General features: G+C 43.1%; 1 protein-coding gene across 6 annotated transcripts in view; it reads left to right on the top strand.

The window, feature by feature from the left end:
• The window catches only part of acsl6 (acyl-CoA synthetase long chain family member 6), a 109,845-nt gene that overhangs the window by 46,313 nt on the left and 38,019 nt on the right, over nucleotides 1–25,513 (top strand). The window contains exons 1-3 of one of the 6 annotated variants that reach the window (XM_071339482.1): nucleotides 15,227–15,630; nucleotides 16,023–16,091; nucleotides 16,516–16,575. The exons of 3 other annotated variants lie outside the window; for them this stretch is intronic. Coding sequence is in view for 1 of the 3 variants with exons in the window: in XM_071339477.1 (XP_071195578.1) it covers nucleotides 15,585–15,630 (46 nt within the window). In the remaining 2 variants the exon portion in view is untranslated. Of the gene's footprint in view, nucleotides 1–2,617; nucleotides 2,637–15,226; nucleotides 15,631–16,022; nucleotides 16,092–16,515; nucleotides 16,576–25,513 lie in introns of those variants that run through there. 2 more of the 6 variants (XM_071339481.1, XM_071339477.1) reach the window with 2 other exon arrangements.

The following is a 25,513-nucleotide window of genomic DNA, read 5'->3' as shown; positions in this document are numbered from 1 at the left end:
AGATTGCATTTGGTTTACTTATGCTATAAAATAGTGCAATCAGAAGGTGAGTGACCTATGCATTTTCTGTTATCGATGCAATTATGTCCCGCAAAGCATAAAACAGCCAAATCCAGGCAAACCCTTCAGAATACATTCTAGTCGAGTCGCGCTTTTCCGGGAAATGGTGTAGTTATTAAAACCAACGACAGGGGTAGTCTTGACTCTCCAGTTGATGCAGAGTTGTGTCACAGACTCCAGTTCAGACTTCATGTAAGTCACTGCTGACAAGTGTGTTTCTTGTTTACGTAAGATAAACAAACAGGGGTGGATTGGCCACACATTACTTTGGGTGGGCCTTGCTACATTCTAATCAGATTTAGAACAAATAAATTCAAATATATTTACAAATTTTAAAAAAATACACTCTTTACTTGTCAGTGTTCCAAACGGGATAGTATTTGTATTTTACCTAAACATGCAAACACCATCAGATAGAATTCATAGCAAGCAATACACTGGGTTAGTCAGATTTGATGAAATATAACAGATTACCTGGAATGACATTCACTATCACAGGATGGTTTTGACAAAAATAACTAACTGAAAGCCACCCCAACAAGCTACAAATATGACTGCAGTGAGGCATATGCCAAAGAATTGGGGGGAGGCACACGGGACGGTCGGCGGAGCCGAGGTTGGAACCAGAGCCAGTCGGGGAGAAGAAGATGAACTTGGTGAGGAGTGAAGCAGAGACGGTTAAGGAGTTGATGGCGAGATTGGAGGAGAGAGTTAGGAAAGAGCTGCTGTGTTGGTGCATGAGATTGGAGGAGAGAGTTAGGAAAGAGCTGCTGTGTTGGTGCATGAGATTGGAGGAGAGAGTTAGGAGAGAGCTTTTGTGTTGGTGCATGAGATTGGAGGAGAGAGTTAGGAGAGAGCTGCTGTGTTGGTGCATGAGATTGGAGGAGAGAGTTAGGAGAGAGCTGCTGTGTTGGTGCATGAGATTGGAGGAGAGAGTTAGGAGAGAGCTTTTGTGTTGGTGCATGAGATTGGAGGAGAGAGTTAGGAGAGAGCTGCTGTGTTGGTGCATGAGATTGGAGGAGAGAGTTAGGAGAGAGCTGCTGTGTTGGTGCATGAGATTGGAGGAGAGAGTTAGGAGAGAGCTGCTGTGTTGGTGCATGAGATTGGAGGAGAGAGTTAGGAGAGAGCTGCTGTGTTGGTGCATGAGATTGGAGGAGAGAGTTAGGAGAGAGCTGCTGTGTTGGTGCATGAGGCACGACATTCGCCCTACGGAGCGTGTCCTCAGGTTAATGTCACCTGAGTCAGCTCTCCATACTCGTCCTGAGGTGGGGTACTGCCACGCCCTGGCCATAGAGAGGCCTTTATTCTTTATTCTTTATATTATTTTGGTTAGGCCAGGGTGTGACTAGGGTGGGCATTCTAGTTTCTTTATTTCTATGTTTTGGCCGGGTATGGTTCTCAATCAGGGACAGCTGTCTATCGTTGTCTCTGATTGGGAATCATATTTAGGCAGCCTTTTTCCCTTTGGTGTTTGGGTAGTTGACTTTGTTAGTGGCACTATAGCCCTAGTAAGCTTCACAGTCGATTTTTTGATTCTTGTTTTGTTGGCGACATTCTAAATGAAATAAAATGTACGCTCACGACGCTACACCTTGGTCCGGTCATTTCCACCTAGACGATGGCCGTGACAATAGCCTATTTGGTGAAAGACCAAAGTCCATATTATTGTAAGAACAGCTCAAATAAGCAAAGAGAAACGACAGTCCATCATTACTTTAAGACATGAAGGTCAGTCAATACGGAACATTTCAGGACGTTGAAAGTTTCTTCAAGTGCAGTCGCAAAAAAAAACATCAAGCACTATGATGAACTGGCTCTCATGAGGACCGCAACAGGAAGGGAAGACCCAGAGTTACCTCTGCTGCAGAGGATAAGTTCATTAGAGTTACCAGCTTCAGAATTGCAGCCCATATAATTGCTTCACAGAGTTGAAGTAACAGACACATCTCAACATCAACTGTTCAGAGGAGACTGTGTGAATCAGGCCTTCATATTCAAATTGCTGTAAAGAAACCACTACTAAAGGACACCAATAATAAGAAAAGACTTGCTTGGGCCAAGAAGCAATGAACATTAGACCGGTGGAAATTGTCCTTTGGTCTGGAGTCCAAATTTGAAATTTTGCTTCCAACCGCCGTGTCTTTGTGAGATGCAATGTGGGTGAAGGGATGATCTCTGCATGTGTATTTCCCACCGTAAAGCATGGAGGAGGAGTTGTTATGGTGTGGCAGTGCTTTGCTGGTGACACTGTCTGTGATTTATCTAGAATTCAAGGCACACTTAACCAGCATGGATACCACAGCATTCTGTAGCGATACGCCATCCCATCTGGTTTGTGGTTAGTGGGACTATCATTTGTTTTTCAACAGGACGATGACCCAAAACATACATCCAGGCTGTGTAAGGGCTATTTGACCAAGAAGGAGAGTGATGGAGTGCTGCATCAGATGACCTGGCCTCCACAATCCCCCAACCCCAACCAATTTGAGATGGTTTGGGATGAGTCAGACCGCAGAGTTAAGGAAAAGCAGCCAACAAGTGCGAACTCCTTCAAGACTGTTGGAAAAGCATTCCAGGTGAAGCTGGTTGAGAGAATGCCAAGAGTGTGCAAAGCTGTCATCAATGCAAAGGGTGGCAATTTGAAGAATCTCAAATATAAAATACTTAGATTTGTTTAAAAAAAAAATGGTTACTACATGATTCCATATGTGTTATTTCATAGTTTTGATCTCTTCACTATTATTCTACAATGTAGAAAATAGTAAAAATAAAGAATCTCACTCTGAGTAGGAGTTCTAAAACTTGTGACCGGTAGTGTATGTCTAGGGCACAAATACATATTGGATGCAGCTATTGTGGTACTAGCTAACTCATGTTTGACTACAACAGGGGTTTTCAGGTAGCCTGGGAGGAATGTTACCGTAATGTTGCTGGATCGAATCCCTGAGCTGACAAGGTAAAAATCTGTTGTTCTGCTCCTGAGCAAGGCAGTTAACCCACTGTCCCCCAGGCGCGGATGACGTGGATGTCGATTAAGGCAGCCCTCCGCACCGCTCTGATTCAGAGGGGTTGGGTTAAATGCAGAAGACACATTTCAGTTGAATGCATTCAGTTGTACAGCTGATCAGGTATCCCCCTTTCCTAACAGTGTATTAACTAGCAACAAACTCAAACCAACCCAGGGCCATAGCAAAACATGTCACAGTTAGTTGCATAGTGTAACAGTGTCACCAGCCTGAATCTAATCCAATCTGGAGCCAGTCAGTCTACATCTGTAAAGCATGCAATTAGCTTCCAAATGAGATTACATCATTTTCTCGCTATGTTCATAATTGTAGGATGATGACAATTGTTGACCCTGTTTTTCTGTTCAACAATGTGATTGCAATAGTTTAGTGACCTCCAAAAATAATTGAATTCACTGTTCACTTATGTTCACAGCTTGACATCCGCAAACCTCTCGCCCAAACGATAACATACACGTGGTCTGCAGTTGTGAGGCCGGTTTGACATACTGCCAAATTGTCTAAAACGACGTTGGAGGTGGCTTAGGGTAGAGAAATTAACATTCAATTCTCTGGCAACAGCAACCATGAAAGATGGCGCCGACAGAGATGGCAGCTCTGCTTCTAACTCCTAAGCAACTTTGCAGTATTTTGTTTTTTTGTGTTATTTCTTAACAAGCATTTCGCTACACCCACAATGACATCTGCTAAACATGTGTATGTGACCAATACAATTAATTTGATTTGAACAGCTCTGGTGGACATTCCTGGAGTCAGCATGCCAATTGCAGACTCCATCAAAACTTGGCATTGTTGACAAAACGGCCATTTTAGAGTGGCCTTTTATTGTCCCCAGTAGGGATGTCCACCAGAGCTATTGCCAGAGAATGTAATGTTAATTTCTCTACCATAGGGTCACCTGTGTAATAATCATGCAGTTTTATTTTATTATTATTTTAAAAAATGTACCTGTTTATCTCCCCAATTCCGTGATATCAATTGGTAGTTAGTCTTGTCCCATAGCTACAACAGGGATGTAAACACATTTGTGCACAACATTTCAGAGAAATAAATAAGCTTTTTGTGTGTATGGAACATTTCTGGGATATTTTATTTCAGCTCATGAAACATGGGACCAACACTTTACATATTGCGTTAATATTTTTGTTCAGTGTATATTTCCAAACTATGAGGTTGGAATCATATTATGATAATGCCCATTTAGTGTAAGAGCTGTTTAAAAAGACCGCCTGAAATTTCAGCCTGTTTTGTGGGATGGAGTTTTGGCCTGCCTGGTGACATCAGGCAGTAAATTAGTTAAAAGACAAACAAGAAAGAGTTCCAAACCCCTCTGCCAATAACTAGTTTTCAGTTTTCCCCTTCCCACTCAGACCACTCCCAGACAGTCCTTGCAAAGTTCTTGTTTGAGAATTTGCTCTTTGCTAAGAAGCTATTTTTGTTTCTTTTTGACCATTTTAATTGAAAACATTCACAGTAAGGCACTTAATTGTTTTCCAGAAATGATTTGATATTGAGATAAAAGCGGCTTCATTGGATCTTTAAATTGCAACTCACCACATCTGTCTGACTGAAAAGGAAAAATAGACAGCAACCTGCTTCAAATATTTTCTTCGTGTTATATAGGTCTATTATTATTGAATATGCATAGTAGCCTAATAATAATTTCAACTCTTTTGAGGGCATTGGCATATAATGCATTTATATAATTTTTGATTGATTAACTTAAAGGGCTTGTGAAGCACCCGGCATGTCTATTGCCTTTTAAATCAGCCACAGAATATCTATCAGAAATAAATACACTGAAGTTCCTGGGGCTTTATAAATCAAAAACCCCAATTAAATGTGTGAACAGATTAGATATACGTGTGCATATAAGTGACTCTTTGAACGTACGAAGGTTACCCCCAAGTCGTTTTCTTTTTTCTTGTGCTTTATGCTATTTGCCTCATGAATCAACTTGATCCCCTCTGTCGAAGACGCTTGAACCTTCTTTTTTTATATTTTCAGTGGTATTGTTGACAAACATACCCCCATAAAGAAAATTAAAAACAGGTTCAGCCCCTGGGGGTTCGACCGTGATCTGGCAAAGTTACTCCACCTCAAGAATTCCATTTGGCGAAAGGCTCGGCACACGCATACTCAGGCTGACTGGTTCTCTTTCAGGCAAATGAGAAGTAAGTGCGCTCAGGCTATCCGGAAGGCCAAAGTTAGTTACTTTAAGCAGCACTTCTCTCTCCGTGGGTCAAACCCCAAGAAGTTCTAGAAAACAGTTAAAGACCTGGAGAATATGATCTTTAATCATCACTTCATTAAGTCAGGATTCCTATTTGACTCAGCCATGCCTCATTGCCCGTCCAACATTTCCTCATCTTCCACCCTTCTAATGCGACTAGCCCCGACGCTCCTCCCTATTTTTCCTCTGCCACGCTACAAAGTTTCTCCCTGCAGGCGGTCACTGAGTCCGAGGTACTAAAGGAGCTACTTAAACTTGACCCCCAAAAAACATCTGGGACAGTTATAGTCCAATTTGTATTTTGCCCTGTTTATCAAAAGTGCTGTAAAAACTTGTAAATAATCAACTGACTGGGTTTCTTGATGTCTATAGTATTCTCTTTGGTATGAAATCTGTTTTCTGGTCCAGTTATGGATGTGTCACTGCAACCTTAAAGGTCCTAAATGATGTCAACATTGCCCTTGATTCTAAGCAATGTTGTGCTGCTATTTTTATTTACTTGACCAAAGCTTTTGATTCCGTAGACCATGCCTTTCTTGTGGGCCGGCTAAGGAGCATTGGTGTCTCTGAAGGGTCTTTGGCCTGGTTTGCTAACTACCTCTCTCAAAGAGTGCAGTGTATAAAGTCAGAACATCTGCTGTCTCAGCCACTGCCAGTCACCAAGGGAGTACCCCAAGGCTCGATCCTAGGCCCCACGCTCTTCTCAATTTACATCAACAATATAGCTCAGGCAGTAGGAAGCTCTCTCATCCATTTATATGCAGTTTTATACTCAGCTGGCCCCTCCCCGGATTTTGTGTTAAACGCTCTACAACAAAGCTTACTTAGTGTCCAACAAACTTTCTCTGCCCTTAACCTTGTTCTGAACACCTCCAAAACCAAAGTCATGTGGTTTGGTAAGAAGAATGCCCCTCTCCACCTGTGTGATTACTACCTCTGAGGGTTTAGAGCTTGAGGTAGTTACCTCAGACAAGTACTTGGAAGTATGGCTAGACGGTACACTGTCCTTCTCTCAGCACATATCAAAGCTGCAGGCTACGGTTAAATCTAGACTTGGTTTCCTCTATCTTAATCGCTCCTCTTTCACCCCAGCTGCCAAACTAACCCTGATTCAGATTACTATCCTACCCATGCTAGATTACGGAGACACAATTTATAGATCAGCAGGTAAGGGTGCTCTCGAGTGTCTAGATGTTCTTCAGTATACCGGCCATCAGATTTGCCACCAATGCTCCTTATAGGACACATCACTGCACTCTATACTCCTCTGTAAACTGGTCATCTCTGTATACCCGTCGCAAGACCCACTGGTTGATGCTTATTTATAAAACCCTCTTAGGCCTCACTCACCCCTATCTGAGATATCTACTGCAGGCCTCATCCTCCACATACAACACCCATTCTGCCAGTCCCATTCTGTTAAAAGTCCCCAAAACACACACATCCCTGGGTCACTTCTCTTTTCAGTTTGCTAAAGCTAGCAACTGGAACAAGCTGCAAAAAACACTCAAACTGGACAGTTTTATCTCCATCTCTTCATTCAAAGACTCAATCATGGATACTCTTACTGACAGTTGTGGCTGCTTCACATGATGTATTGTTGTCGCTACCTTCTTGCCTTTGTGCTGTTGTCTGTGACAATTAATGTTTGTACCATGTTTTGTGCTGCTGCCATGTTGTGTTGTTGCCTTGCTATGTTATATTAGGTCTCTCTTTATGTAGTGTTGTTGTGTCTCTCTTGTCGTGATTTGTGTTTTGACCTATATTTTTATTTTAATCACAGCCCCCGTCCTCGCAGGAGGCCTTTTGCCTTTTGGTAGACTTCATTGTAAATAAGAATGTGTTCTTAAATGACTAGTTAAATAAAGGTTAAATAATAATTAAATACAGTTGAGGTCAGAAGTTTAAATAAATTTAAACACAGTTTTTCACAATTCCTGACATTTAATCCTTCTAAAAATTCCCTGTCTTAGGTCAGTTAGGATCACCACTTTATTTTAAGAATGTGAAATGTCAGAATAATAGTAGTGATTTATTTCAGCTTTTATTTATTTCATCACATTCCCAGTGGGTCAGAAGTTTACATACACTCAATTAGTATTTGGTAGCATTGCCTTTAAATTGTTTAACTTGGGTCAAACGCTTTGGGTAGCCTTCCACAAGCTTCCCACAATAAGTTGGGTGAATGTTGGCCCATTCCTACTGACAGAGCTGGTGTAACTGAGTCAGGTTTGTAGCCCTCCTTGCTCGCACACGCTTTTTTTAATGTATTTTATATTTGAGATTCTTCAAAGTAGCCACCCTTTGCCTCGATGACAGCTTTTTTGCACACTCTTGGCATTCTCTCAACCAGCTGCACCTGTAATGTTTTTACAACAGTCTTGAAGGAGTTCCCACATATGCTGAGCACTTGTTGGCTGCTTTTCCTTCACTCTGTAGTCTGTCTCATCCAAAACCATCTCAATTGGGTTGAGGTCATGTGATTGTGGAGGGCAGGTCATCTGATGCAGCACTCCATCACTCTCCTTCTTGGTCGAATAGCCCTTACACAGCCTGGAGGTGTGTTGGGTCATTGTCCTGTTGAAAAACAATTGATAGTCCCACTAAGCGCAAACCAGATGGGATGGCGTATCACTGCAGAATGCTGTGGTAGCCATGCTGGTTAAGTGTGCCTTGAATTCTAAATACATCACCAACAGTGTAACCAGCAAAGGACCCCCATACCATCACACCTTCTCCTCTATGCTTCACGGTGGAAACCACACATGCAGAGATCATCCGTTCACCTACTCTGCGTCTCACAAGGACATGGCGGTTGGAACCAAAAATCGTGTTTCTTGGCCAAAGCAAGTCTCTTCTTCTTATTGGTGTCCTTTAGTGGTGGTTTCTTTGTAGCAATTTGACAATGAAGGCCTGATTCACGCAATCTCCTCTGAACAGTTGATGTTGAGATGTGTCTGTTACTTGAACTCTGTGAAACATTTATTTGGGCTGCAATTTCTGAGGCTGGTAACTCTAATGAACTTATCCTCTGCAGCAGAGGGAACTCTGGGTCTTCCTTTCCTGTGGCAGTCTTCATGAGAGCCAGTTTCATCATAGCACTTGATTGCTTTTGCGACTGCACTTGAAGAAACTTTCAAAGTTCTTGAAATGTTCTGTATTGACTGACCTTCATGTCTTAAAGTAATGATGGATTGTTGTTTCTCTTTGTTCTTGCCATAATATGGACATGGTCTTTTACCAAATAGGGCTGTCTTCTGTATACCAACCCTACCTTGTCACAACACAACTGATTGGCTCAAACGCATTAAGAAGGAAAGAAATTCCACAAATTAACTTTTAACAAGGCACACCTGTTAATTGAAATGTATTCCAGGTGACTACCTCATGAAGCTGGTTGAGAGAATGCCAAGAGTGTGCAATGCTATCATCAATGCAAAGCGTAGCTACTTTGAAGAATCTCAAATACAAAATATATTTTGATTTAACACTTGTTTGATTACAACATGATTTCATATGTGATATTTCATAGTTTTGATGTGTTCATTGTTATTTTAAGATGTAGAAAATAGTAAACATAAAGAAAAACCCTTGAGTGAGTAGGTGTGTCCAAACTTTGGACTGGTTCAGTGTATATATAATATAATTATCTGAATGTTAAACTGCTGAGGAAAAGGTAGCCTTCATGCCATGCCTGAGAGATGAAGAATAATCTGAGAATAATACATTTACTTGTAAGAAGTAGTCTGTTTACGAAGAGAAAGTCCCACAAATGGGCGTCTAAACCCACTGGGCAAGAACTCGTTGAATCAACTTTGTTTTCACGTCATTTCAACGAATAGGATTTGCAAAAAGTCATCAACAGAAGGGAATTTCATATTTTTTTCACCCAACTTTTAACCTAAATCAATTTACATGTTTTGTTGATTTCACGTTGAATTCACATTAGTTGACAACTCAACCAAATGTAAATAAAAACTAGACATTGAACTGACATCTGTGTCCAGTGGGTAGTTTATGAAATGTAGAAGGTCTTTAGGGGGGCTGTTTGGTTACGGTTGTGTAAATCATATTATTTTGCCCATTTCACTATTCAGTCTGGGTTGTGCCGTTATAAACCAGGCTCCAGTGAAGTCATTCCAACTGATGGCGCCATGTCATATACCCTTATAAAAGATAGTATCATGAAGGAGATGCAATGCATGTTCAATTTTCATCAAGTAGAAAGGATGCTGTTGTCTCTTTTCGGATGACAAGTCGCCTGGTACAGATAATCTTGACGCCAAGTTGCTTAGAGTTACAGCTAACCAAATATGTACCCCAATCTCTCATATTTTTAATAAGTGCTTGATGTATGGGGTGTGCCCAGAAGTCTGGAAAGAGTCAAAGGTTATTCCACTACCTAAGGATAAAAACTCTGCATTCACTGGTCCTAATAGTCGCCCTATAAGCTTGCTGCCTATGTTAAGTAGATTATTGGATTTTTTTTTATCTGTACATGTACAAATCAAGGATTATTTCTCATGTCATGGTCTGATAATGGGTTTCCAGCATGCATACAAAGAAGGGCATTCTACTAGTACGGCCTTAGCACAAATGACAGAAGGTTGGTTAAAGAGTATGGATGACAGGAAGTTAGTTGGTGTTGTGTTGCTAGATTTCAGTGCTGCTTTTGATGTAATTGATCATGAACTGTTACTAGGTAAACTCAAAAGTTATGGTTTTAAGTCTGGAGCTCTATCCTGGATGGAAAGCTATCTATCCAGGAGAAGGAAAAAAGTGTTCTTTAATGGTAGCTTTTAAAACAGTAAAGATATACTCTGTGGTGTTCCTCAAGGAAGTTCCGTAGGCCCACTTCTCTACTCTGTCTTTACTAATGATTTACCTTCAGTAATGAACAAAGCAAGAGTGGTCATGTATGCTGATGACTCTACAATGTATAGCGCAGCATTAGAATGTAATGAGCTAATAGGTGTACTGAGCAGTGAACTAAAAATGGTGTCTGAGTGGGTTGATATGAACAAATTGGTGTTGAACATTTCTAAAACAATATGTCTTGTATTTGGTTCAAGATTAATGCTTGCTGATGATTTCTAATTGAATTTGTCGATGAATAGAACGCATGTAGAGCAAGTGAAAAAAACGAAACTACTAGGTGTCATGTTGGACACAGCTTTATCATGGTCAGAACACATAGAAAATATTGTTATTAAGATGGTTAAGGGAATTGCCGTCACAAGAATATGTTCAGAGTATGTAACATCTAGCACACTGAATCAGGTGATTCAATCCCTGGTCCTATCACACTTAGAGTACTTCCCAGTTATATGGTCATCTGCAGCAAAGAAAGATGTAATAAAGCTCCAAATGGCTCAAAATATGGCTGGCAGATTATGTCATCATTGCTCTAACCGTATGAATATTATCCAAACTCATCAGAATCTCTCATGGCTTCACGTTAAAAACCAATTACTATCTAGTCTTCTGATTTTCTTGAGGAATGTTATATTTTTCAAAAAACCACAGTATTTTTCAGTCCAGTTAGCACATACTAGCAACACGCATAATCACCAAACCAAACAGGCAAATTCAGGGCAGCTAATACAACCCAAGCCTGTCAAGACTTCCGCCGAAGTCAGCTCCTCTCCTTGTTCGTTCGGCGATCGACGTCACCGGCTTTCTAGCCATCGCCGCTCCATTTTTCATATATCCATTTGTCTTGTCTTGTTTTCATACACACCTGGTTTTCATTTCCCCAATCAATCTAATTGTATTTAACCCTCTGTTTCCCATGTTTTGTGTGTAATTGTTTTCATGTCAAGCGATGTTCTTTAGCGCTTTACTTTATTGTTCCGTTTTTTTGAGCGCGTTTGTTTTGTTGTGCTCCCGGTTTGGAACTATAATAAAGTGCGCTTTATTTATCATACTCTGCTCTCCTGCACCTGACTTCGCCTTCATACACACCTTGACAAAGCCAAGGACAAATCGCCTTAAATCTACAGTTTTATATAGAGCCATAGCTGAATGGAACTCTTTACCAATTCATATTTCTCAGGCAAAAAGTAAATCCACCTTCAAGAAAAAAATAAAAGAACATCTGTTGTGATAGACCATGTGACTGGACAGCAAATAGAAAGCATCAACTGAATGTTAAATGTGTTTCCTGTCAGGTATTTTAATTATCTGTATTGTCTACTTGTTGAATGTTTGAAGTCTTGATTGTGGTTGTCTGTAATGTCTTGTTAATTGGTGTTTGACCCCAGGAAGATTAGCTAGCGTTAAAAATTACAAAATTACTCCAAGGCTCGTTTGAATGGGAGGGTTTTGGACCTCATTTGAACCACTGTTGACATAGTGCTTTATTTATCCATATGTTGTCATGGCATCCGTTTACAGTATCTATAGCCTAATGAAATGCCTTAGAGACGAAGTTTGCTTCTAAGTACTAGTCTGTTTACAAAGAGGAAGTCCCACAAATGGGCATCTAAAGCTCCTCTGACTGAAGTAATACTACTAGAGTGCATAAAGTGCCCCTGTCTGTCTGCTTGCCTGTCTGCCTGCCTGCCTGTCTGCCTGTCTACATGTCGGTCTGGCTGCCATCAGCGAAGAAGAGGAGCTTGGGGCTTTGGATGAAGCGGCTTGTACTACACAATCTCCCCTCACCCATCTGCTTTGACAGCTCTGTGACATTGGATCAAGTCAAAGCCAAAAATAACTTTCTAGTGCTGGATTTGAACATGCAACTTTGGAATCAGAGGCAGATGCTTATGCCCATTTGCCATCCCAGTCCACAACACCCTAGCAAAACTGAAATCTACTTAAAGGTAACAGTGCTCACTGTTGCCCCTAGTGGCTGGTTCCCAAACTGACTTGTATTACATGTGACCTGGCTGGTTAAAAGGGGTGGCCCGCCACCATTATGGAGCAGCTTATCCCAAACCTTAACCCTCACCTTAATCATTCTGAGTTAATGCCACCTGCCGTTAATGGGTCTGCCCATTAAATTTAAACATGAAATTAAATTAAACATGAAATTTGACGTTTGGAACAACCTCGAAATTTGAAGTGTGAGAAACATGGATGAATGTCTTATTCTGACGTGAGACTGAGAGCTTGTAGCTTTTAACAGCTGCTCTGCAACAGTTCTCCATCTCTTCCACCTCTGTTTCTGTCTACCCCTCCCCCTCCACCATGCCCCCCCCCCCCCCCCCCCCCCAATGGACAATGATCAGTGAGATAAGAGGGCCTCAAGATGATATAGATAACCTGACATTCTTTATGGCACGGAAGATGGGGGAGGAGGAGGGGTTAGTGTGTGGGAGGATGTTTATATGTGGAACTTTGAAAATCCCATGGGACAGAACAAGCAGCTGGGGGAAAAGAGGCATGTTGTTCCTGTGCAGTACAAGTGTCACTCTGTTTACACGTATCTCCATGTGTGTGTGTTGTGTCCTCAAACTTCTCTTTCTGCATCTAGGGACATTGCAATCATGCAATGAAATCCCTCTTGTCTGTCAGGTAACTGCTCTGTAAGCAACTCTTGCATGGCCTTCATTGATTCCCCCCTCAGGTAGTGTGTGTATCCCAAATTCCTTATATAATGCACTACTTTCTACCAGAGCCCTATGAACATTTGATCAAAAGTAGTGCACTACTTTCTACCAGAGCCCTATGGACATTTGATCAAAAGTAGTGCACTATAAAGGAAATCGGGTACCATTTGAGATGCAAACAGTATCCATTCACCTGTGTGTTCTGGTTGCCTGCCTTTGTTTAACATGTTTAAAGTGGCCATGTTTGTCTTTTCCGTGGAGGGAGGAGAAGAAGCGTGTGGCTGGTGGCATGACAGAACATGACAGATGGGAGGTCCTGACCATGACCCACTTGATACCACAATAGGGCAATTACGCCTCCCTTCCTTTCTCCCTCCCCGGCTCCCTTAGGAGGCTTCCTCCAAGATGTTTCTTAGGTTGCTCAAAATGTGTCCTCTCAACATACAATTGGTACAATGAATTAATGAAATGTTATTTTCGTATTTTCGTGTTTTCATTACAATAATTCCCTATGGTAATTAAATTTTATAATTATTCTTCCAGTGTTTTCTGCATTGCGCATCACATAAAGAGTGAAAAAATATATTGAATTATTATTTTTAAATACAAAAATACATAATAGCATATAAGGTTATCCAAACAATAATTACATCCCTAGAGCATGTGTAGGCCAGGCCTATGCAAAATGGTGTCGAAATTAACCAGTTGTATAAAATAGGCTACAGTGCCTTAAAATGTATGGTGTGATATAGTCTATGTATGACAAGCCAAGATGTAGAAATGTATCTCTGTGTGCGGTCCTGTCAAATGGTCATGCACATTTGACATTGCAGCAGCCGTAATCTCGTTCCCAGACACTTCAATCCAAATGCACGAAGAGTGTCGGACCAACGCATCAAATTTGGCTTTCGTTAGCAGAGAGCCGGGAGAAACTCCAGGTGCGGCATTGGTTTAATCGATTTAATCTGCCAAACAATCATCTCCCACAAACTCTTCCCCCTAACCCTTCTCCATGCACTAATGACGCATTCATGTGCAAGTCGAAACTAGGAAACTCTGAAATGTCAGACTTGCCGCGTTCAACCAGTTAGCAGATCGGAAATGAAGGAGTTACTTAGTTCCGACTAGGACGTGAACGCGCTAGCACACAACAAGCACAGAGCCACACCTCACAGTTGTGTGATTCGCAAAAATTAAATGATGATGAATACTTGACTCAGTAGGTCACTCCTACAGAATTATATGGTCACTCCCACTAAAGAAATATTTGAATGGTAGATATCCCAGGTTGACATGCCTGTGCGGAGGACCGGCTTTAGCCTTTTGGTGGCCCTAAACAAGATTTTGTTGCCCCCCACCTTTCGTGCAAAACATTTTAGTGGCCCACCTCTTGATGGTGGAGAGAAAAAAAAATTACGTTAATTTATTTCAAATTCTACACATGTTGCCTTGGGGCATAGACTAAATGTTGCAAGTTATCTGCAATTCTACACATTTTGCTATGGGTCAGAAAGAAAATGTTCAAATTGTATAACTCATCTCATGCCATGACTCTCGTTTTGCCATGGGGCAGAGAGAAAAAATTGCAGTTTGACCGACATAGCAAGAGGAAAACTGCTGATGCACAACCAAATGTATAACTTGCACCTTGTGTATTCTACTATTCTAACGCCTAACAGTAAATTGAGACCCGACTGAGTTAGGGGTCGGGCCCCCTAGCGGCCGCGGGCCCAAGCCGACCGCCTATGTCGCTTATGCCCAGGGCAGGCCATGGCTGTGGCAGTAGCCTATGGATGAGGTTACAGCAGCAGAAGGGATGGGCACTTCCCTTGCTGTGTAGGGTGAATTTTCAAGGTGATGTTCATTTAGGGATAGTGTCATGTCACGTGACAAGTGTATCTCCAACCCATCTCACTCTTGGGGAATTGTGAATTAGCAGGACCCAAACATATTCCCCAAGCAAATGTACTGAAATGTACCTAGTAAACCCAACTCTAGAATCCGCTATAACTTGCATAGCCTACTGTAGCCTAGGCGATATACCTCCCGATAATAAAATGCCGATATGTAGGCTACAGCTATTACGGGACAGAGACTACACAGAACTATTATCAGACATCATCATGAACATGATCTAAATCTAATAGCCTCATCATGTACAAAAATCAAACATCAATTTGGTCTGTTAACGCATTTATACACAGCACCCATGCTGCCTTGCATGTTGGTAATATAAATGTATTCGTGTCGTGAATAAAAAAGAAAATAAATAGAGCCGCTATAACAGCCTACCGCTATAGTGCACGTCACCTTCACAATTATCTCTGCATAACCTTGCTACTCGCGCATCTCCCCTCTGACGCAGGCTAAACCCTTTAATTTCAGTGGGTAGGCCGTTGCGAAGGGCAGCCTATAGACTACCTAGAGGTTAAATACAATATATAGTCCAGGAGTAATTGTACTCGTTCATATTTGAGGAGGCATTTTTCTTATCTTCTCGTGTGCACCTATACTTATTTCTGCTGTCCAAGGCAAATAGCCTACTGTAACCGGTTGGACGTTGCAAGCTGTATTGACTGGCTCGCAGTAGCCTATTATTACTCGTTGGTTCTCATAATCTACCAGATTGCCGGCTAGTACTGCAGTCGATGCTGCAGTTGTAGGCTCTTGCACCGGGCTGTGTGCTGCGACAGCAGACTCAATGAGAAAGGAATGCTTGCCTTCGTTCTGATCTCTGGGTCTATTTGGATTATATTAGGTGAGTTTCATATATTTTCATTCATTATGTTCACCATAGAATAGCAGGTACCATGTATTGCATGGGCGCAGCCTCTCTGAAATTGTGAGACAGGTTATTGATTTACAATTCATATAGGATAAATTATTTTTACGGGTGCAGTTTCCATATTTCGAATAGCCTATAGAGTGGCCTGGATGATATGAATACATTTTCTGGATACAGTTATTCGCATCCGGCCTACAAGGAATGCCTCTTGGAAAGGTTAGCTTTATGTGCATACCTGCCGGTCTGACAGTGCACCATTATAACGTAACCTATTTGATTAACTACTCTTAATAATAGGCTACACCAGTTTTTGGGACATCTTCACAGAACAACTATTTTGTTCTAAACCGACCTTGCAATTACAGGCAAATGGCATGACATGGGCAAGATCATAGCATACCATAACGCCAAAAATCTACGCATACGACAAATGGGTCGGTACATTTTTTTCTTCACTTAGGCCTAGATATTATTTTGTGTTTTAATGAATTATACATATTTACGGTAGCCTATTCTGCATACGAAGTTATTCCACATGTCATGCTTCAAAATGAAAAAGTATTGTCGGCAGGCTAAGGTCATGTGCAATAGCCTACTATAGGGTACGCTATCTCTGCGTAATGAAAACGCTCATCTCTCAACCACTTAGCAACTGCATGTTGCCTATCAGTGACTCAATGACTGATGCTAGCATGCATCGTCGTAAATGTTAAGCAATAATCAGTCAGACAGATATACATAGAACAAAAAAAGATTGTATATTTTGCAAGCCATAATTGAATGTAGGATATGTCTTTATTGCTACGTGGCACAGTGGTTGCGGATGAATGTTTGCTTCTAAATCTACCCCTGACATAGTGTGACGTGCACCTTCACGCGCTGAAGCGGGCTTGTCTGATTGGAAGGAGCTGTTCAATGGTGAGGGTCCTGAAACACTGCATCCAGTCCGAGCATATTTAGCACTCTCTGGAGTAACGGTCTGTAAAACAGTTTTATTCCGCCAGTCAGGGGCATGGGGTAAAATGTGACCATTTTAAAATACATTTGGGCATATACTCAACATATCAGTATGTTTGATCTATAGTAACCTCGTTCCCAAAATATAAAGTAGACTAGCCTAAGGCCAGTACCTCTGTTGCGTTCTCAACGTTTACTTTACAGCCATTGTACGCTGTCAAATGCTACTCCTCGTCATGCATAATGCATTGTTTTAACATCTGAGGTACCACACAGGTAAACCTATTCTTTTTCCCCTCTCAATAATTTACAGGATAAGACACGTGCTCCACTCATCACAGACTGAGAAAGCATATGTGCTTCTCAGTTGAAACCTTTTGCCAAAATTCTGTATTTTCTGAACATTTCATTGCATTTCTCAATCAGCTTACCTTTTAAGTCATCATGGAACCTTTCTAGGCTGTATGAAGTAATATTACAGGCCTACCAGTGGTAGTTTAAGTGTTGTCTCTGTAATTTAGGAACATTACATTCGAAGAGTGTACATAATATCAAGCTCTGTACAGTAGGCTATGCTACTACTATATACATGAGGTGTTCATTTACATTATAAACTGGGTGGTTCGAGCTCTGAATGCTGATTGGCTGACAGCCATGTTATGTCAGACATATAATACGGGTATGACCAAACATTTATTTTTACTGTTCTAATTACATTGGTAAACAGTTTATAATAGCAATAAGGCACCTCAGGGGTTTATGGTATATTGTCAATATACCACGTCTAAGGGCTGTTTCTAGGCATTCTGCATTGCATTGTGCCTAAGAACAGCCTTTAGCTGTGGTATATACTACTCCCCTCCGGGCCTTATTGCTTAATTAACAGGTTCATATTTATGTAACCTCATTCCATTTTTAAAGAGGGGAAATTATATGCCTACTTCTCATATAATCCATCACATATATATTGGACTGCATTGACCAAACAGAAAGTACTGAACAAGGGTTACGTCCTCTCCTGATTCATCACATACTTTACCGGGTTTCATTAGATCACTCTTAAAAAGCATTGCCTGACATCCCCATCCTGTTTGTTTGTATGTGGGTGCGTTTGTCTGTAGATGTGTGCATGTACTCAGTACTGTAGTATACAGTCTGTAAAACGACATGTGTGATTTTCTGTAGGAAGGGAGGCACTCTGGGTTTAGGGAGGGGGAGAGAGCGAGAGTAGCTGCAGCGTCTGCTGAGGGTGGTGTGATACGGTGGCCAACCAGGCACAAACTAGGCCAAACGCGTTTCTCCTTTACACTCAGCGTGGACAGTGAGGGGGTAATCTTCCAGCAGTGTGTGTGTGTGCGTGTGTGTGTGTGTGGGGGGGGGGGGGTAAATCACAGGTTTGCAGAAGGCAATGTGAAATCTGATACAGACTGATGGGTTTCAGCGCTCCTTTAAGTGTTCACCACGAGAAGCTAGTGTGCCCTGTTCCTTATTAGTGCTGCTGCTTTTCCTCCTCGTGTGGCATGGAAGGTGTAGATGTGCGCAGCATGCATACAATAGGCTTAAAGTGGTTGTGAATCTGCAGAGGTGACACTGTTGGTAGGGAGGAAGGGAGAGAGAGAGAGAGAGATAGGGGAGGAAGGGAGGGAGGGAGAGGGAGAGCTAACAGGCCTTAATCTCATGGCAGCAGAGGCTTATTGCTGGGTACTCTATGCAGATGGGGAGAGGGGACGGGACTCAGGCCAAGTGTGCATGGTGTGTTCCTCCCCCTTGATTTAAGCCTCTGAGGTCAGCCCTACACCTTCCATTCACAACCCCTGAGCTACCGGTAGGGTACATGAACAGTAACCAAGGATACAGTGGGCCTAGCTACATGTCTTTTGTTTATTTAGTGAGTAAATATTTTTCTTAAAACTACATTGTTGGTTAACGGCATGTAAGTAAGCATTTCACAGTAAGGTCTACACCTGTTGTATTCGGTGCATGTGACAAATAAAAATTGATTTCAAAAGGAAAGAAACAGTACATGTATGTAAATTAACTAAATGGACTCTACACTGTAAAACCGGATAAGTTCTGGCTACTCAAAGTTTTGAGGAAACCAATTACCTAAAACAAATGTGTTGTTAAACTTAAATAGCTGAATTGAGTAGTACTAATTTGATATGAGTAATACTAATTTAAAAAATTGTTTGTAAGATATTGGAGCCAGGCCTCCAATAATTTCCCAGTATCCCTTTCGATTGAATTGTAGAGTTACCACCCAAGAGTGTATTTTTTTGTGACAGAGACATGGTTGTTAAATTCATTGAATTTCAGTTATGTGGCCTTCACCAAGTGAGCTCCTAGGCAAATGTTATCGATATAAATGAAGCATTACATATATCATACGGCCTTATACAGTCGACTGAAACTCATAGTTTACAGCCCACATCAGGCCTAGTAGGGTTCAACATTCCACCAACTTTTCCAAAAACATTTCCAGTAATTTTCCAACCAGGATTTCTGAAAAACCTGGAAAATCTACCAGAATTTTGCACCCCTAACTGTAAATCCCATTATGCTGGCTTGCAAAGTGATGTGTAATTCCTATTGGACTTGTTAGGCTATCCAATAGTTTAAATTTGTATTCACCCACAACCTGCATTGATGACTGCCAGGGTTAAGAAGAGTGGGAGGAAACTAACTAAACCATTTAAACTGGAACAACCATTTCAGTAACGGGTGCAAAAATTCAATGATTGGATTAGTTTAGAAAAAATATATTTATCTTTGTTTAGCATAACATTTATTCAATCAATCACTCCATGTACATGCAGAAACACAGATATCAAAAAGATCTACCTGCAAATTTTTTTTTAAATCTACCTGCAGTAGAGCATGCTTGGAAAAAAGTTCATTTGTTATCATACCTTTAAAAAAAAAATGTTGGTGTGACTTCTCATTTAGTTGAGTCAGTACCACCTACACATTTTAAGTAAAAATGACTTTTAATTGAGTACAACTTACTATAAGTATTTGAATTAAAAATGCCTTGGGGTTTACAGTGTATCTGCTGCATTAAGGTGGGAATTAAATAAAGGAAACTAATATAAATCTCGCTGTCTGTGTACCCCTCCAGCCACAGAGATCTTAAGCTCACTGTGTCCCTAATGACACAAATAAGGCTGGGTAAGGCGACTTCTGTGATTGGTCCATCTGATCAAGGTCGTTATTGTTGAGGATGATGCTGAGCAGCTCTTCAGCTGCCCTGTGCCCAGTACAGTAGTACTCTTCCTGGCCTAAATATATCTGGCTTTGACCTGTGAGTGATCCTCCAGTAGCTTAGTGTAAGGCTGGGTTACTATAGGACAAAGTGCAGAGAACAGACATTCCCTATTGGATGAGAGGATAGGCTAACCGTCTAACCCTGATACAGATACACTCTGGCGATAGGCTAATGACTATGATGGGCTGCCATCATTAAGGGGAAGGGTCTACAACTGTTAGCTTGGATGTAAACAAGGGGGCTTTCTTACTCTCCAACTGGGGGATCTTTCCCTCGATCCTGACTTGTCACGTTCCTGACCTGTTTTCCTTTGTCATGTATTTGTTTTAGTTGGTCAGGGCGTGAGTTGGGTGGGTTGGTCTAGGTTTGATTTTCTATGTTGGGATTTTGTGTTCGGCCTGGTATGATTCTCAATCAGAGACAGCTGTCAATCGTTGTCCCTGATTGAGAATCATACTAAGGCAGCCTGGGTTTCACTTGTGTTTTGTGGGTGTTTGTTCCTGTGTCAGTGTTTGGGCCACACAGGACTGTTTCAGGTTAGTCACGTTTGTTGGTTGTTGGTTGTTGTATTTTGTAGTGTTTGTTGTTTTCCCATTAAAATATGAATACTTACCAATCCGCATCTTGGTCCGATCCATGCTCCTCCTCGTCTGAGGAGGAAAACGACTACGACAGCCGTTACAGAAACACCCACCAAAACAAGACCAAGCGGAGTGGAGAAGGACGGCAAGAACAACAGCAATGGGGAAAAGAGGAATGGACTTGGGAGGAAATCCTAGACGGGAAAGGACCCTGGGCAGAGCCAGAGGAGTGTCGCCGCCCCAAAGCGGAGCTGGCGGCAGCGAAAGCGGAGAGGAGGTTTTATGAGGCGAAAGCAAGGCAGAGCGGCTGGAAGCCCGAGAGGCTCACCCAAAAATTTCTTGGGGGGGGCTAAAGGGGAGTGTGGCGAAGCCGGGTTGGATACCCGAGCCAACTCCCCGGGCTTACCGTGGAGTGAGAGGGCGTCGTACTGGTCAGACACCGTGTTATGCGGTGGAGCGCACGGTGTCCCCAGTACGCGTGCTTAGCCCAGTGCGGGCTATTCCACCTTGCCGCACTGGGAGGGCTAGGTTGGGCATCGAGCCGGGTGCCATGAAGCCGGCCCAACATATCTGGCCTCCAGTACGTCTCCTCGGGCCGGCGTACATGGCACCAGCCTTACAGGTGGTGTCCCCGGTTCGCCTGCATAGCCCAGTGCGGGATATTCCACCTCGCTGCACTGGCAGGGCTACGGGGACCATTCAACCTGGTAAGGTTGGGGAGGCTCGGTGCTCAAGAGCGCGTGCCCTCCTTCACGGTCCGGTATATCCGGCGCCACCTTCCCACCCCAGCCCAGTACCATCAGTGCCGACACCACGCACCAGGCTTCCAGTGCGTTTCCAGAGCCCTGTTCCTCCTCCACGCACTCTCCCTGTGGTGCGTGTCTCCAGCCCAGTGCCTCCAGTTCCGGCACCACGCACCAGGCCTACTGTGCGCCTCAGCAAGTCAGAGTCGGCCGTCTGCCCAACGCCACCTGCGCTGCTTGCCTGCTCAGCACAGCCTGAGTCTGAACTGCCTGCCTTCCCAGCGCTGTCTGAACTGTCTGCCTTCCCAGCGCTGTCTGAACTGCCGGCCTTCCCAGCGTGGTCTGAACTGTCTGCCTGCCCAGCGCTGCCCGTCTGTCCCGAGCCTTCAGAGCCGTCCAGCCAGGACCTGCCAGAGCCGTCCAGCCAGGACCTGCCAGAGCCGTCCAGCCAGGACCATCCAGAGCCGTCCAGCCAGGACCAGCCAGAGCCGTCCAGCCAGGACCAGCCAGAGCCGTCCAGCCAGGACCAGCCAGAACCGTCCAGCCAGGACCAGCCAGAGCCGTCCAGCCAGGACCAGCCAGAGCCGTCCAGCCAGGACCAGCCAGAGCCGTCCAGCCAGGACCAGCCAGAGACTTCCGCCAGCCAGGACCAGCCAGAGCCTTCCGCCAGCCAGGATCCGCCAGAGCCTTCCGCCAGCCAGGATCCGCCAGAGCCTTCCGCCAGCCAGGATCCGCCAGAGCCTTCCGCCAGCCAGGATCCGCCAGAGCCTTCCGCCAGCCAGGATCCGCCAGAGCCTTCCGCCAGCCAGGATCCGCCAGAGCCTTCCGCCAGCCAGGATCCGCCAGCCTTCCGCCAGCCAGGATCCGCGAGAGCCTTCCGCCAGCCAGGATCCGCCAGAGCCTTCCGCCAGCCAGGATCCGCCAGAGCCAGCCAGCCAGGATCCGCCAGAGCCAGCCAGCCAGGATCCGCCAGAGCCAGCCAGCCAGGATCCGCCCCTCAGTCAGGTGCTACCCCTCAGTCAGGTGCTACCCCTCAGTCAGGTGCTACCCCTCAGTCTGTTACTGCCCTTTGGAATAGTGGGATTGACATGGAGGGTGAATATTGGGAGGAGGCCACGGAAGCGGGGGTTGACTAGGATGGGGTGGGGACCACGACCAGCGCCAGAGCCGCCACCGTGGACAGACGCCCACCCAGACCCTCCCCTAGACTTTGTGCTGGTGCGCTCGGAGTTCGCACCTTAAGGGGGGGTTCTGTCACGTTCCTGACCTGTTTTCCTTTGTCATGTATTTGTTTTAGTTGGTCAGGGCGTGAGTTGGGTGGGTTGGTCTAGGTTTGATTTTCTATGTTGGGATTTTGTGTTCGGCCTGGTATGATTCTCAATCAGAGACAGCTGTCAATCGTTGTCCCTGATTGAGAATCATACTAAGGCAGCCTGGGTTTCACTTGTGTTTGGTGGGTGTTTGTTCCTGTGTCAGTGTTTGGGCCACACAGGACTGTTTCAGGTTAGTCACGTTTGTTGGTTGTTGGTTGTTGTATTTTGTAGTGTTTGTTGTTTTCCCATTAAAATATGAATACTTACCAATCCGCATCTTGGTCCGATCCATGCTCCTCCTCGTCTGAGGAGGAAAACGACTACGACAGCTGTTACATGACTAGTCTCCAAGTCCCTGCCGCTGAATAACATCCCCACAGCGTGATGCTGCCACTACCATGCTGCACTGTAGGGATGGTGCCAGGTCTCCTCCAGATGTGACGCTTGGCATTCATGCCAAAGAGTTCAATCTTGGTTCCATCAGACCAGAGAATCTTGTTTCTCATGGTCTGAGAGTCCATTAGGTGCCTTTTGGCAAACTCCAAGCGGGCTGTCATGTGCCTTTTACTGAGGAGTGGCTTCCATCTGGCCACTCTACTATAAAGGCCTTATTGGTGGAGTGCTACAGAGATGGTAGTTGTTCTGGAAGGTTCTCCCATCTCCACAGAGGAACTCTGGAGCTCTGGAGTGACCATTGGGTTCTTGGTCACCTCCTTGACCAAGTTCCTTCTCCCCTGATTGCTGAGTTTGGTCGGGCGGCTAACTCTAGGACGAGTCTTGGTGGTTCCAAACTTTTTCCATTTAAGAATGATGGAGGCCACCGTGTTCTTGGGGACATTCAATGCTGCAGATGTTTTGGTACCTTCCCAAGATCTCTGCAATCCTGTCTCGGAGCTCTATGGATAATTCCTTTGACCTCATGGCTTGGTTTTTGCTCTGACATGCACTGTCAACTGTGGGACCTTATATAGACAGGTGGGTGCCTTTTCAAATAATGTCCAATCAATTAAATTTACTACGGGTGGACTCCAATCAAGTTGTAGAAACATGTCAAGGGTGATAAATGAAAACAGGATGCACCTGAGCTCAATTTTGAGTTTCATAGCAAAGGGTCTGAATACTTATGCCAGTGTGATATTTCTGGCTTCTTTTGTTAGAAAAATGTCTGAAAACCTGTTTTCACTTTGTCATTATGGGATATTGTGTGTAGAATTAATTTAATCCATTTTAGAATAAGACTGTAAAATAGCAAAATGTAGTCAATGGTTCTGGATACTTTCCCAAGGCACTGTATTACAGCAAGACTGATGTTTTCCTCTATAACAACACAAATTAACCCCAATGGGACTCGACAGACACTCTGGAAAAGGAAGCTGTGGCTAGGTCACATGACACCATCATCCCGCTGTGACAATAGATTCACACACCATGTTTTAGATCTGTTTGACTTTTACATGCTCTCTTGGCAGGGTAGCCATATGTAAATAATGTGTATCAATGGTGTGTGTGTGTGTGATGGCCGGTGTAGCTCTGCTCTTTGATCTCTCTGGCAGTATAATTCACCCTCATCAAGGCTGAAAAAGGCTGAGATGGATATCGGACAGAGGCCGCTGTCTGCCACCTATGGGCGTCAACGTCTGGTCTAATGGACAGCAACACCCTTAGCTACTGAACTTCTAGGCCTAGGCTTATATGATAATAATACTCTGAAACAAGGAAGGTGAGGATGATATAGCCATAGAAATAAGAATTAATAGAATGGACTTGGAAGCTCAAACCCTGGCAATTTCTATGAGTATAGCAGTGTGGAAATCAGTTTGTGTAAAGCAGTGTTTCCCAAACTTTTTATAGTCCCGTACCCCTTCAAACATTCAACCTCCAGCTGCGTACCCCCTCTACCACCAGGGTCAGCGCACTCTCAAATGTTGTTTTTTTGCCATCGTTGTAAGCCTGCCACACACACTATACTATACATTTCTTAAGCATAAGAATGAGTGTGAGTTTTTATTACAACCCGGCTCGTGGGAAGTGAGTTGTTATTTCGCTGAACACTAGAACCCTAACCCTTAATTTTATTTTTGGCAGTGAAACGAGGCTACTCAGGCGAGAAAAAAACCTCACCCAAATGTATAGCCCCGTTGGAAAATATAAATGGAGTATTTGAAAATTTGAAGAATTGTTGTATTTTGTTAAATGCATGTTTTTATTATTATTATTTTTTACATTTTATGCGAATCACATTTTTATTTGGCGTACCCCCAACGGCATTGCGCGTACCTGCTGTAAAGCAACCCCTTGTACCAGGCATCGTATATCATTATGAGCAGTAATAGTATTACCGTAATGACTTATTATTGCAACCTTTCTGTAACTTTCCCATAGAGATGGTACTGATACGGTCGTACACCTCATGACCAAAAATAAGTGGACACCTGTTTGTTGAACATCTCATTCCAAAATCATGGTCATTAATATGGAGTTGGTCCCCCTTTTGCTTCTATAACAGCCTCTACCCTTCTGGGAAGGCTTTCCACCAGATTTTTTTATTTTTTATTTTACCTTTATTTATACAGGTTTTTCTCATTGAGATAACATCTCTTTTCCAAGAGACCTGTTCCAATAGCAGCAGGGGGAACAACGTTTCAGACAAAACAACTTACATACACTAACACAACATTAAACAAAACTATAAACACACATACAGTACAACAAAAACATTTTACATTAAAAACATGAGTCTTGACTAAAAACAGCAGGCCTAAAAACAATTACACTCTTCTATGATATATACATCGATCAAGTGTTTAAACTCCACCAATGAAACTACAGTAGATCATCACATTTTAAATGTTCAGGAGAGAATTCCAGGACCATGGAGCTAAGTAACTAAAACTATTACTACCATGACCTGTTCTAATTTTTGGTACTGTTAGAAGCAAATGAGAATGGTACCGTAATTGATATTAATTTACCGACCTGACAAAAAAAGAACAGAGA

This window comes from Salvelinus alpinus, chromosome 13 (genome assembly GCF_045679555.1).
Source record: "Salvelinus alpinus chromosome 13, SLU_Salpinus.1, whole genome shotgun sequence".
NCBI lineage: Eukaryota > Metazoa > Chordata > Actinopteri > Salmoniformes > Salmonidae > Salvelinus > Salvelinus alpinus.
The sequence above is the reverse complement of the archived record's forward strand: the minus strand, read 5'-3'. Positions and strand labels throughout refer to the sequence as shown.